At 37.9% G+C, this 12,032-nt stretch overlaps 1 protein-coding gene across 2 annotated transcripts; it reads right to left on the bottom strand.

Annotated features, from left to right (window-relative positions):
- Positions 1–465: 465 nt before the first annotated feature.
- Positions 466–11,260, bottom strand: LOC132126149 (tripartite motif-containing protein 16-like protein). Of its 2 annotated transcripts, none has more exons than XM_059537250.1 (6): positions 10,591–11,260; positions 10,189–10,275; positions 7,513–7,743; positions 6,953–7,103; positions 6,243–6,302; positions 466–1,095 (listed from the first exon to the last, which is right to left on the bottom strand). In XM_059537250.1, exons 1-6 carry the CDS (start codon positions 11,176–11,178, stop codon positions 575–577), a joined length of 1,638 nt encoding a protein of 545 aa, XP_059393233.1. In that variant the 5' UTR covers positions 11,179–11,260; the 3' UTR covers positions 466–574. The 2 variants fall into 2 exon arrangements, with proteins under 2 accessions (XP_059393233.1, XP_059393243.1); XM_059537260.1 differs by lacking the exon at positions 466–1,095 and adding an exon at positions 4,929–5,065.
- Between the last annotated feature and the right edge of the window lie 772 nt (positions 11,261–12,032).

Genomic DNA, 12,032 nt, shown 5'->3' with positions numbered 1-12,032 from the left:
TTATGCATATTTACATTTATTCATTTGGTACACAGTTTTACGTAAATTAACTCGCAAACTTACAACAGCAATTTGTCATAAGATTTGATTTGTCATACGTTTAAAGTTAGATTAATACAGTAGCTGGGAAATACAGAAGAGAGAATGATGACATGAAACTGTATTACTGACATCACAATTTGTGCTACATGACAGTACTGTACATTGCTGCGTATGTTTTATGCTTATATTTATTTTGGGTGTTTCCTTCCACCTTTATCTGCAGACAAAATTAATGTAGCTGGATGAACCCTAATTCACTGATACAATCTGTAACATTTACTCAGGAAAAGATTGTGATTTATTTTTATTTATTTTTTTGTTTGTTTGTTTGTTTTCATAGCTGTTTAAACTATTCTGTTTTAAAATCAACAGAATTTTGAATAATTGTTATATTAGAAAAAAAAGTAAATGTATTACATTTCCTTTTTAATCCTTTAAAAAAAATTATACGTAAATTATTTTTGTCTACAATTTTTGGTTAGATGCAAAGTAAAAGAATGCTTTAACCTGACTTTTTTTACACCCTTAATATTTACAGATCACAGAGTTTCACTGATGATTCCTCAATAGCCCTGAACCCAGGATAGAGAGGCTGAGTGAATGTGGTCTGTTCTCTGTGGATGAGGGTCATTTTGTCAGAGACTCTATAAAAAGACAGAATTCCTGCACTGTGATCCACATACACTCCTATACAGGAGCTGGGCTCTAGAGGCAGTTTTATCTCTCTGTTATTGTGCAAGAACGAACAGCTCCAGGGATTACAGGAGAGTTTCCAGGACTGACCATTACATCCAAACAAAGATGCATTACCTGTGCCTTTCCTGCTCAAGCTTTTATATGCAACTGATATACCCACACACCTCTTCAACTCAACCTCCCAATAACAGCGTCCACACACTTTCTCTCTACACAACACCTGCTCCCAATGATCAAATCTGTCTGGATGATCAGGATACTTCTGGACTATATTCACGCAAGTAGCCATTCTGTTCCCGTCAGAGAGATGAAGGTTTTTATTCACTGTGTTTGGATCCAGAGTAAACTTGCTGCGATCTAATGGAGGTCCAAAAAAAAAAAAGAAAAAAAAAAAGAAAAGGGAAACACCTTAGGAAATGTTTGTACACATCATACATACACTTATATTGGTGTCAGCAGAATGAATGTGTGCATTTCTGAAGTCACTGGCTTTTCAATGTAAAGTACAAATAAAATAAAAAAATTAATGAAAACAAATTTACTTTTTTAAATTTATATATTACTTAATAAAAATAATTCAACTTAACAGTGAAAAGGGTAAAAGGAAATGCTTAAATAAGGGCATTTCTACCACAAAATTAAAACTATAGTTTTCTATTATCTTATTGTTTCAGTGCAGTGGTGTAACGATGGAGGAGACAACAGAGTGGGGATCCAATTGCAGGCTTTATCAGAAGAACGTGGTGGAAACAGGCAGGGTCAAACATCAGCAAACAATCACATCAAATGGCAAAAGAGTAATCCATGGAACAACAAACAATCGGAGTGAGGAAACAGTCCACGATCAAAACACCAAGGCAAGCCAAAACAAGGAACTCACAGGAAACTACGAAAACATCCAAACATTCAATCACCAGCGATGCGAGCATGTGTGTGTTGTTCTTATAATGGGAGACTGATGAAAGACAGGTGATTGCAATTGATGAGTCTGAGCAAAGGATTATGGGAAATGGAGTCCAGAGTGAAGTGGCAAGAGTTGGGAACGGAGTGCCCTACCAAAGCAGAGCAGACTGAGCAAAAGACCACCCGGGCAGATCAGAAGTCCTCCATGGTAGAGCAGACAGCAGGATCCCACCAGGGCAAAGCAGACGGAGCAGAAGACCACCTGGGTGAAGCAGACAGAGCAGAAGACCTTCGTAGCAGAGCAGAAGACCTCCATGGCAGAGCAGATGGAACAGAAGACCACCACGGTGAAGCAGACAGAGCAGAAGACCTCCGTAGCAGAGCAGAAGACCTCCATGGTGGAGCAGATGGAACAGAAGACCACCACGGTGAAGCAGACAGAGCAGAAGACCTCCGTAGCAGAGCAGAAGACCTCCATGGCGGAGCAGATGGAACAGAAGACCACCACGGTGAAGCAGACAGAGCAGAAGACCACCAGAGCATAGTTGAAGACCACCATAACAGACAAGACTGATCACAATCCCATGGCAGTGATTGGGGACTAGGAAAAACTGAGTCATATCAGACAGACGGTCTCAAGAATAGAGGCAAGGAATACAACAAGTTCATCAATAGTTTCCCTGGTGACCACTGAACGGGCAGAGAGTTCATAAACAGGCTCACTGACCGAAACTGGACAGCCATACATTTCAAAATCAGGCTCTTTGTTAGAAATGAGACAGACATATGGTTCAGAATTTGACTCGTTGAATGAGATAGAATAGGTAGACAGTTAAAAACTGGATGTATTGGCAAAGATAGTGTAAAAAGACTGGATCTAAACTGACAAACAACTCATGGACTGATACTGGGCAGGCATATAGTACTAAATCAGAATTTTTGATGGGATTGGAACAGGTGATTCAACATCAGTCTCACTGAGGGAAATGGGACAGGCAGATAATTCAGAAACAGATTCATGGATTGATTCTGGATAGACTGACAGTTCATAATCTTCTTGACAGTAACTGGCAAGACTGTCACAGCTACAGCCTCTGTAGCCATGATAGGACAGGCAGAGAGTTCACAGACGACCTCCACAGCTGTGACAGGACAGATGGGGAGTTAATTAATGGGCGCCTCAAGAGGTTCTGCAGCATATGCTACCTCCGTAGCATCCGGAAAGGGCATCACTGCCACCTCTGGCAATCCTTCCATGGACGTCGCTGGCTCTGAAACTTTGGTGGTAGTGAACGCAGCCCATACACACCAGAAAGCAATTCCTCATACAGGAAATGCAGCAGACAAGGGGATTACTAATGGGACAGAAGGGTCTGAGAGCGCTGGTTTAGGGTCCTCCAAGCTGGATGCCAGTCTGGGATACTAAAGAACAGTACTTGAGGATCTGGATGCAACAGACAGGACTCTGAGTGAACAAACGAGACGTGACTCAGGGAAATCAGCTGTGAGTCGACTCGACTTGACTAAGGGAGATCAGCTGTGAGTTGACTCGACTTGACTCAGGGAGATCAGTTGTGAGTCGACTCGAATTGACTCAGGGAGATCATCTGTGAGTCGACTCGACTTGACTCCGGGAGATCAGCTGTGAGTCGACTCAGCTTGACTCCGGGAGATCAGCTGTGAGTCGACTCAGCTTGACTGGCAGGCTTGAGGTGAGCAGGCTTTTGAATGGCATCCATTATGGGATGAGACTGATGACAAGATGGGAGCAATCTTGCAAAAGGTTTCTGGATTGGCAGCCATTTTGGGCAGAGACTCTGCTTCTCCCACAGTAAAAGGAACCAAATAATAGCGCATAGTCCATACTTTCCCTCAGACTACCATCAAACTCCCCTCCAGGTAAAAATGATTTAGTTGGTTTACCAGTGGTACCCCCAGAAAATTTAAATAGGGGTGGCCAGATGAGGCCATAGTAAATCTTGGGGTGGCACACCAAAATTAAGAAAAAAATATTAAGGGTTTGTAATATTGACAAAAAATCTGTGATTTCTGTGATTTTATCGATAACGATAAATTTACAATAATTGACTGAGTGTGTTATTGTGCTGATATCTTATTTCTATTGTGATGACAGCTGACTCCTTTTTTTTTTACCTTTATGCCATTCTTTCTAAAAGTGTGCACCATCTTTTAGGTCAAATTCTTGCATTTGGGCTGTTACCAAGCAAATGCAACCAGTATCAACAAAATGTATCTTTGCAATGCAGAGAAAACAGAAGCTGCATCTGAAGTGAAAGTTTTTACACACTGTTTAATGCAGCTCTGAGGGACATGGAATACTTTAACCTGCAGTTACAAATGAATGAATAATGTTTTGATATGTAAAACATAAAACATTGAAAACTGATGTTTGAAATTATAAAAAAATTAAAAGGTACCTTAAATGTGAAATTAAAACCCCTAGTAGGTGGGAGTGAGTCACTGTATATAAGTGAGTCATTGCGATTTAACCAAATCATTTAAACGATTGATTCATTCAGGAAAGAAACACTTTCATGTTGCTTAGAGACACAAAACAGTGACTGTGTTTGGGATGATTTTTGTTTTTAGGAATAGAATAAAAACAGGTATATGTTGCCTAAAACTTAAGTCTCTTAATATTAAATTATTTTTTATTGAACTGTTGTATAAAATCAATATCACATTTGTAATTATGTTTACTTTTGGAGACAAACGTAGCTAACTCTTCATGTGATAGTAACTAACGTTATATGACATTATATAAATTATATAGATCTATAAACTGTATGCCACATATCTTGAAAAATGTGATAATTCTAAATTTCCAGTGAAAGAACGCACTATAAATGCGTATGTGAACCAAAGACTGTATAGATGTGAACAAGTGTAGATCATCACGTAATATGCACGCACTCTGTGTTTTATTTGGGCAGATAATAGATAACAGAAATTATCTATAATTTAGATAATTATCAGATAACAGAAATAGAGCGCCAATCTGCACTCTATTTTGGTGGCTGCATCCGGTGCTGGAATTGTTTTTTTTTTTCAGTTCTTAAACTATTGTGAATTTACATTCAGCATTTAAACTAATACTACCCAGTACCCACTGAAAATCATCCTAGCCGTGGCCACCCCTTGGGGGGCGCCCCTGTGGTTTACGGAGTCCAAAATGGAATAATTCCTTAAATTAAATGTCATCAAAACAGTCACAGTCACAGATGACAACTCATAGAACCGGTGAACATACTCCTCAAGAGATAGGCCTTCTTGACAAAGATGTAATAGTTGGTCTACTGGGTCCATGGTTGGGCTGAGTTGCCAATTAAAGCCGCTAGATCCAGGTATGACTGGTGATTTTGTAACGATGGAGGCGACAACGGAGTGGGGATCCAACTGCAGGCTTTATTAGAAAAACGTGGTCAAAACAGGCAGTGCCAAACACCAGCAAAAATTCACATCCAAGGCAATGGCAAAAGATTAATCCATGGAACAGGCAAAGTTAAAGGCAGGTAGCAAACAATCAGAGTCAAGGAAAAATTCAACGATCAAAACACTAAGGCAAGGCAAAACTAGGAAACTTGGAAAACAGCCAAAAATTCAATCACCAGTTACATGAGTATGTGTGTGTGCTGTTCTTATACGTAGTGTGAGATTGATGAGGCGATGAGAGACAGTTGATTGCAATTGATGATGAGTCCAGGCAGGCAAAGGATTATGGGAAATGGAGTCCAGGGTGAAGTGGCAAGAATTTGGAATGGAGTGCACTCCAAAGGGTTAAGCAAAGCTCACGGGCACTCCAGCATCGTGAAAAGTGGTGTCCATACTTTGCAACAGTAAATATAGACTTTAAATATTAATAAATTATAAAATATTTGTATATTTGTATTCTGTATGGTAATAATTCGTACCTATTTAAAAGTTAACATACAATTTAATTAAATTGTTGTTTAAACAAACAAAAACGTTTTTTATTATATTTTAAGAAAAAGTTGTTCCTCAAATTTATCTCTGGATAAATTTAGCAAAATTGCATGTCTCACATTATAGTAGAGTCTGTGGTATTATGCTGATAACAGATTTGACCTATTTAATATAAATTTGAATTAAATTTTTCAAATTTTCCAATGATCTTGAAGCTCAGCCCCACATTTTTGAAAAGTCTGGATTTGTGCTAATTTTTCTTTAGTGATAATGCCTCCCTTGGTAGAAGTCAATTAAAGGCAAAAATGTGATTAAGCTTCCATTTAACTAAATACAACATATTTAACAAAATTTAAATGCATAGAAAAAAATTGTGTGGTTCAAAAATATGCATGTTTCCAAATCCTGCCTCATGTTTGCTACTCCGTCTGAACAATGACACAATTGCTTTCATTATTATTATTATTATTTATTTTTTCAGGACCAACTATATAAAACATTTATAACAACCCTGGCAGTGATAAATATTATCATTAACTGCTTAGGTTCAATAAAATAATTTGACACAGGCTGAAAAAACTGATAGGAAAATTTAGCCACTAAATGAGAACCACTGGTATATCTTTCTGTGTTTGTATATTTCTATATTAACTTACATTGGAGGAACTCTTCTCTGGTCTTGGGTTCAGGAAAGGAAATTACCTGGATGCAATTCACTATGAAAATCAACAAACAGAACACATTGGTGTGAAATCCACATTAATTTTATAGCAATTGCACTGTGTTTTAAAATATTGAGTGTATTTTAAAGTTTCCAACACAACACACAATCAGTCTTAGACTGATTATCCTTAATAAACCAACGCGTTAACCAATGTTCACCATGTTTACAAGACCTTACCAACATGTAACATCATGTAAATACGCATGAATACTGACCCAATTTGGCTCTGCACATAAATATCTTTATTGATGCTCTGGAAGCTTATTCATTGTGCATGACCTTTACACATTTCTTTACATTTTGATGATAAAACTGAAGAGAAGCTCAACCATTTATATCTAGTCAGTTTTCTTGTGATATCAGTTTTTTATATAAAAATTATTTATTTTATTTAATACATTTATAATATTTAAATTTGGCTGCATTTTCCAAATCATTGTAAACCAATAGTTTCTATGATCTATGACTTTTGATGGTTTTGGGAAATTAAAATGTATACACTAAACATACTATATGAGAAGCAAGTGTCTTATTAAATAAATTTCAAATAAAGAAATACATGTAAAATAAAGAAATAATTTTCAGCTTTGTACTTGCATATTGACCTATTTCTGAGAGTAAATACATCATCCAGTACTTTACCTCTACAAGACATTGTTTCTATCTCCTCTTGGCAGAAATCCTCAAGTTTCTTTCTTAGAAGAGAGACAGATTTTTCTACATTATCATAGGAGAGAAGAGCACTAATTTTGATGTTGGGTGAGTCCGGCAAGACAGAGAGAGACTGGAGACTCTACAGACACACAAACAACAGGATTTTCACATGAAAAGTGTAAAATATCAGTGTAACAAGTTTAAAATTGGTAAATTGTAAAATTTAGTATATTTAGTATATCTAATATCACTTTACTATCTTATTTTGGGTGAATTATCCCCTTAGCATATTGAACAAATTAAAACATATGGGCCATATCCCAGTAAACACTTTATTTTACTTCTGTGTATATTCAATTTAGAAACTAAATGCATAAAAACTTTAAACACCTGATGCCCTGTGCTTACTTCACCAGTTGCCAATCAGTGAGATAATAACAGAACAACATCATGTGGCATCACTTAAGAGAATTATTGACATTACTTTTTTAATATTAGCAAAAGCTTGTGTAATTACAAGACATTATTATTACCAGAGCTCTTGTTACCTGGAGGAAGCAGATGTCCTCAGTATGTGAAAGCTGTTCTAGCTCAGCTTCTTTCTTCCTCAGATCAGCAGTCTTCTGCTCTAGATGCTTCAAGAATTCTTCAGCTCGACTCACTGCAACCTTTTCTTGATCTTTTATCAGCTGAATCACCTCAGACCGACTTCTCTCAATGGAGGTGATTAGCTCTGTAAAAATCCTCTCACTGTCCTTCACTGCTGCCTCAGCAGAGCGCTGTTAGGAGACACATTATCATTAGTCCATTTAGTAAGCTCTTGCTGGGTTAATTAATACTCCACCTGAAAATAATTTTTTTTCATCATTAACTCTCCCTATTGCTGTCCCAGATGACTTTCTTTCTTCTGTGAAACACAGAGATTTTCTGAAAAATAATTAATTTCTGTGAGTCCATATAATGTAAGTGGATAGGTCCCATAAAGGGTTAGTTCACCCAAAACTGAAAATTTGATTTTGTTTCGCTAACCTCTGAACCATCCTAGGTGTATATGACTTTCTTCTTTCAGACGAATCCAGTCGGAGTTATATGAAAAATTTCACAGCAATTTTTTAAATAAACATAAGCATGTTTTTGCTACATCGGTGGTTCCCACCTCATTCAAAAAATCAGTCATCATCCCTGTGCCTAAAAACAATAAACCCTCTTGTCTGAATGACTATCGTCCAGTTGCCCTCACATCAATAGTCATGAAGGTCTTTGAGGGACTGGTTAAAAATGTCATCTGCTCCTCCATACCAGATACTTTGGACCCTCTTCAGTTTGCCTATCGCCCAAACAGATCCACTGATGATGCCATCTCTCACATCCTGCACTCTTCTCTCACACACATTGACAGCAATAACAGGAACTATGTAAGGCTGCTATTTATTGACTATAGCTCAGCTTTTAATACTATAGTCCCCATAAAGCTAGCTTCTAAACTCATAGACCTCGGCCCGAATTCTTCCCTCTGCAACTGGATTCTTGATTTCCTCACCGGCAGACCTCAAGTGGTGAAACTAGGCCAGTACACCTCCAGCTCCATCACCCTGAACATAGGAGCCCCACAGGGCTGTGTCCTGAGTCCCCTGCTCTACTCTCTCTACACACATGACTGCGTGTCTTCGCACAGCTCCACATCCATTATCAAATTTGCTGATGATACTGTGGTTCTAGGCCTCATTCACAACAATAATGAGACCGCATACTTGGATGAGGTAGAGAAATTGACATCATGGTGCCAGGACAACTGTCTCTTTCTGAATGTGAGCAAAACCAAAGAGCTGATTGTGGACTTCAGGAAGAAACAGCAGCAGCCCTATACTCCTCTTATGATCAGCGGGACCCCTGTGGAGAGGGTGAGCAGCTTCAAGTACCTTGGTGTAAACATCTCGGAGGACCTGACTTGGACTACTCACATTCAAACTCAGGTTAATAAAGCCAGGAAAAGACTGTACCATCTGCGACAGCTGAGGAAATTCAGGGTCTCACCAGCAATCCTGAAAACTTTCTATTCTGGGGCTATAGAAAGTGTATTGACTCAGTGCATCTCAGTGTGATATGGGAACAGCTCCAGTCAAGACTGCAAAGCACTGCAGAGAGTTGTGCGCTTAGCTGAGCGCATCTCAGGGTCTGCTCTCCCCTCTCTACAGGACATCTACCTAAAACGCTGCAGAAGTAGAGCTACTAAAATCATCAAGGACTCCATCCACCCTAGTAACCATATTTTCACTTTGCTGCCATCTGGTAAGCGCTATCCGTTGCCTGATGGCAAAAACCGAGAGACTCAGGAGGAGTTTCTTCCCCCAGGCCATCAGGCTCCTAAACTCTTAACCAGCACCTTAACATCCTCATGCCTCCACTTAATGTTCACTTTATCTTTTTCATTTTATTCACTACCTCACATAGACACACTGACAGTGTCACCGTGTTTGCACATTTGCTTCTTGTGTATCTTATATTTAAGACCACAGTAAAATGCATATATGCACATTGTACATCCCTGTACATCTTAATATTTAAGACTACAGTTTACGTTCATGCACATTATTTTGCGTTCTATATTTAATTCTACAATATACATCTTTTTTATATTTTATTCTTATATTTTTATTGTTTACTTTTATTTCATTCTTACATAGCTATATTTATGTATATTTTCATCTGTGTTGTTTTTCTTTAATAATTGCACTGTCCATGGAGCGGACCTGACTCACATTTCACTGCTGGTTATGTATGCTATATATAATTTAGTATGTGACGAATAAAAATCTTGAATCTTGAATCTTAAAGCATGACGTTACCAAATTGTGATACTCATACAAGAAGTGATGCAGAAACATGCTTGTATAACACTTGACAATGTGTTGAAGCAAACACATAATTTATAAATAAACAAATATAAGTATTTTTCCTTACGACCACTTATCATTTAGCTTCTGAACACATTATCAGCTTTGGTTGTATGGATTATGTTGAGTTTGTTTTGCATTGTTTTTAAAACCTCAATTTTAAGAGACCAACTTGAATTATATGGACTCATTGTTTCTTTAAAAATCTGTTTGAGTTCCACAGAAGAAAGAAAGTAATTTACATCTGGGACAGCATGTGTGTGTGTGTATGATGACAGACTTTTTCATTTTTGGGTCAAGTAATAGCCAGCAGTTCTTCTCATAATTAACCTTATGACACTTCACAGCCTCTCTCAGCTCCTGAATCTCTTTCTCTGTCTCCTGGATTTGCTGCTTCAGTCTCTCCTTTAAGTGTTTCTGTGAGACAAAGAAATAACCAGTAAACAATTTGTGTTTTAGTGCCATGGTGCATAAAACCAACAATGGATATATATTTTATTTCTTCGTTTTTTTTTTATTTCTGCGTGTTTTTTCATATTATTAATCTTAGTATCATGCCATGTAAGTGTATGCTATCAACTATTCATATGGTAAAATGTGAAGTATAATGCAGTAATTGCACAGGTCTCGGTTTTACTGATGTCATTTCTGCTTCTAAAATCCATGAGCATTGCCAACAGTATTGGGTCAGATGATTTTTAGACCATGTCAGTGTATAAAGTCAGTTCATACCTCTTGCACTGTCTTCTGTTCTGCAACTGTGACAGCATCATGGGTTTTATGTTCATTCATCATACAGAGCACACAAAGGCACTGTTGATCCGTACGACAATAAACCTCCAAAAGCTTATTATGCTCATGACAAATCATCTCCTGGAGTTGTCCTACGGCATCAGTAATTTTGTGTCGCTTTCCTGAACCTGAACGAAATTCTTCATGATGTTCAAAATGAGTCTGACAGTAAGATTCCAAACACACAAGACAGGACTTGACAGCTTTGCTTTTTCTTCCAGTACAGACGTCACACTCTACATCTCCAGGTTCAGCATAATGCTGAGCAGGAACCACAGTTTGGAGTTTGGGCTTTATCAGTTTCTCCAACATTTCAGCAAGCACCACATTCTTGCCTAACGCAGGTCTTGGACTGAAGGTCTGTCTGCACTGGGGGCAGCTGTAAACCCCTTTATGTTGTTCTCGATCCCAGCAGCCTGTAATGCAGCTCATACAGAAACTGTGTCCACAGCAAAGGGTCACTGGATTCTTCAGTAGATCCAGGCAGATTGGACAGCTGAACTGGTCCTGAGAAATAGCGGCCGCCATATCACTTCATGTAGCATAGCCTACACACAGATTAAGACAAACAATGGCTCAATATCCCTTAAGTTTCGATTTCTCTGAACTGATCCTTTGACACACTGCTTCTGTGTTGAGACAGAGACGTGTGCAAAACGGGGCTGTCTTTAAAGATTTCCGGTAACTGAAGTTATATTTCAGTCAAGTTGACTCAAAATGAGTATTCCTCTGAATATTTGACTAAAGCGGAAAGTAATGTGTACACAATTAGTCTATTTTACAAAAATACAGAAAAAGTATTATTAGAATTAATTTGTTTTTAAACACATTATGTTATATTTTGGAATGACAGGCGTTCATATTTTTCTGTAGGACTAACTAAAATAATGGTAACGGTTTAGATCACAACCCGCAAAGAACCCCGGAGTTGAGCTTCACTTCTCTTAAAGGCACAATATGTAATTTTTCTGCTTTAAAAATAGCAGAAATCACTATATCTATGTTATATATTTTTTTTTAGTTGTGTACTTACATTATCCCAACAGTTTCCACAAACTTTCAAATTCGGAGAAAATTATAGTTTAATTAGAAGACATGGCACGTCTTTCCGTTTTGTCGCCAGTCTATGGCGTCATATAACCTTTGACCCCTCTAGTTTATCTAACTTCCTGCGGAACGCCAAATACAAAGGTGAACAGAATAGTGATGGGAAGTTCGGATCATTTTACCGACTCGGACTTTTGAGTCTCGTTCAGCAAAATGAACGAATCTTTTTTCGAGTCATTTCGTTCATTTCGTTCATTTTAGCAAAATGTAATGAAAATGTTACGTGTTACTTCCCCAACACATCTAGTACTTACGCAAACGTTGATCACACTAAA

The sequence above is a fragment of the Carassius carassius genome, chromosome 3 (genome assembly GCF_963082965.1).
Source record: "Carassius carassius chromosome 3, fCarCar2.1, whole genome shotgun sequence".
Taxonomy (NCBI): domain Eukaryota; kingdom Metazoa; phylum Chordata; class Actinopteri; order Cypriniformes; family Cyprinidae; genus Carassius; species Carassius carassius.
The sequence above is the reverse complement of the archived record's forward strand: the minus strand, read 5'-3'. Positions and strand labels throughout refer to the sequence as shown.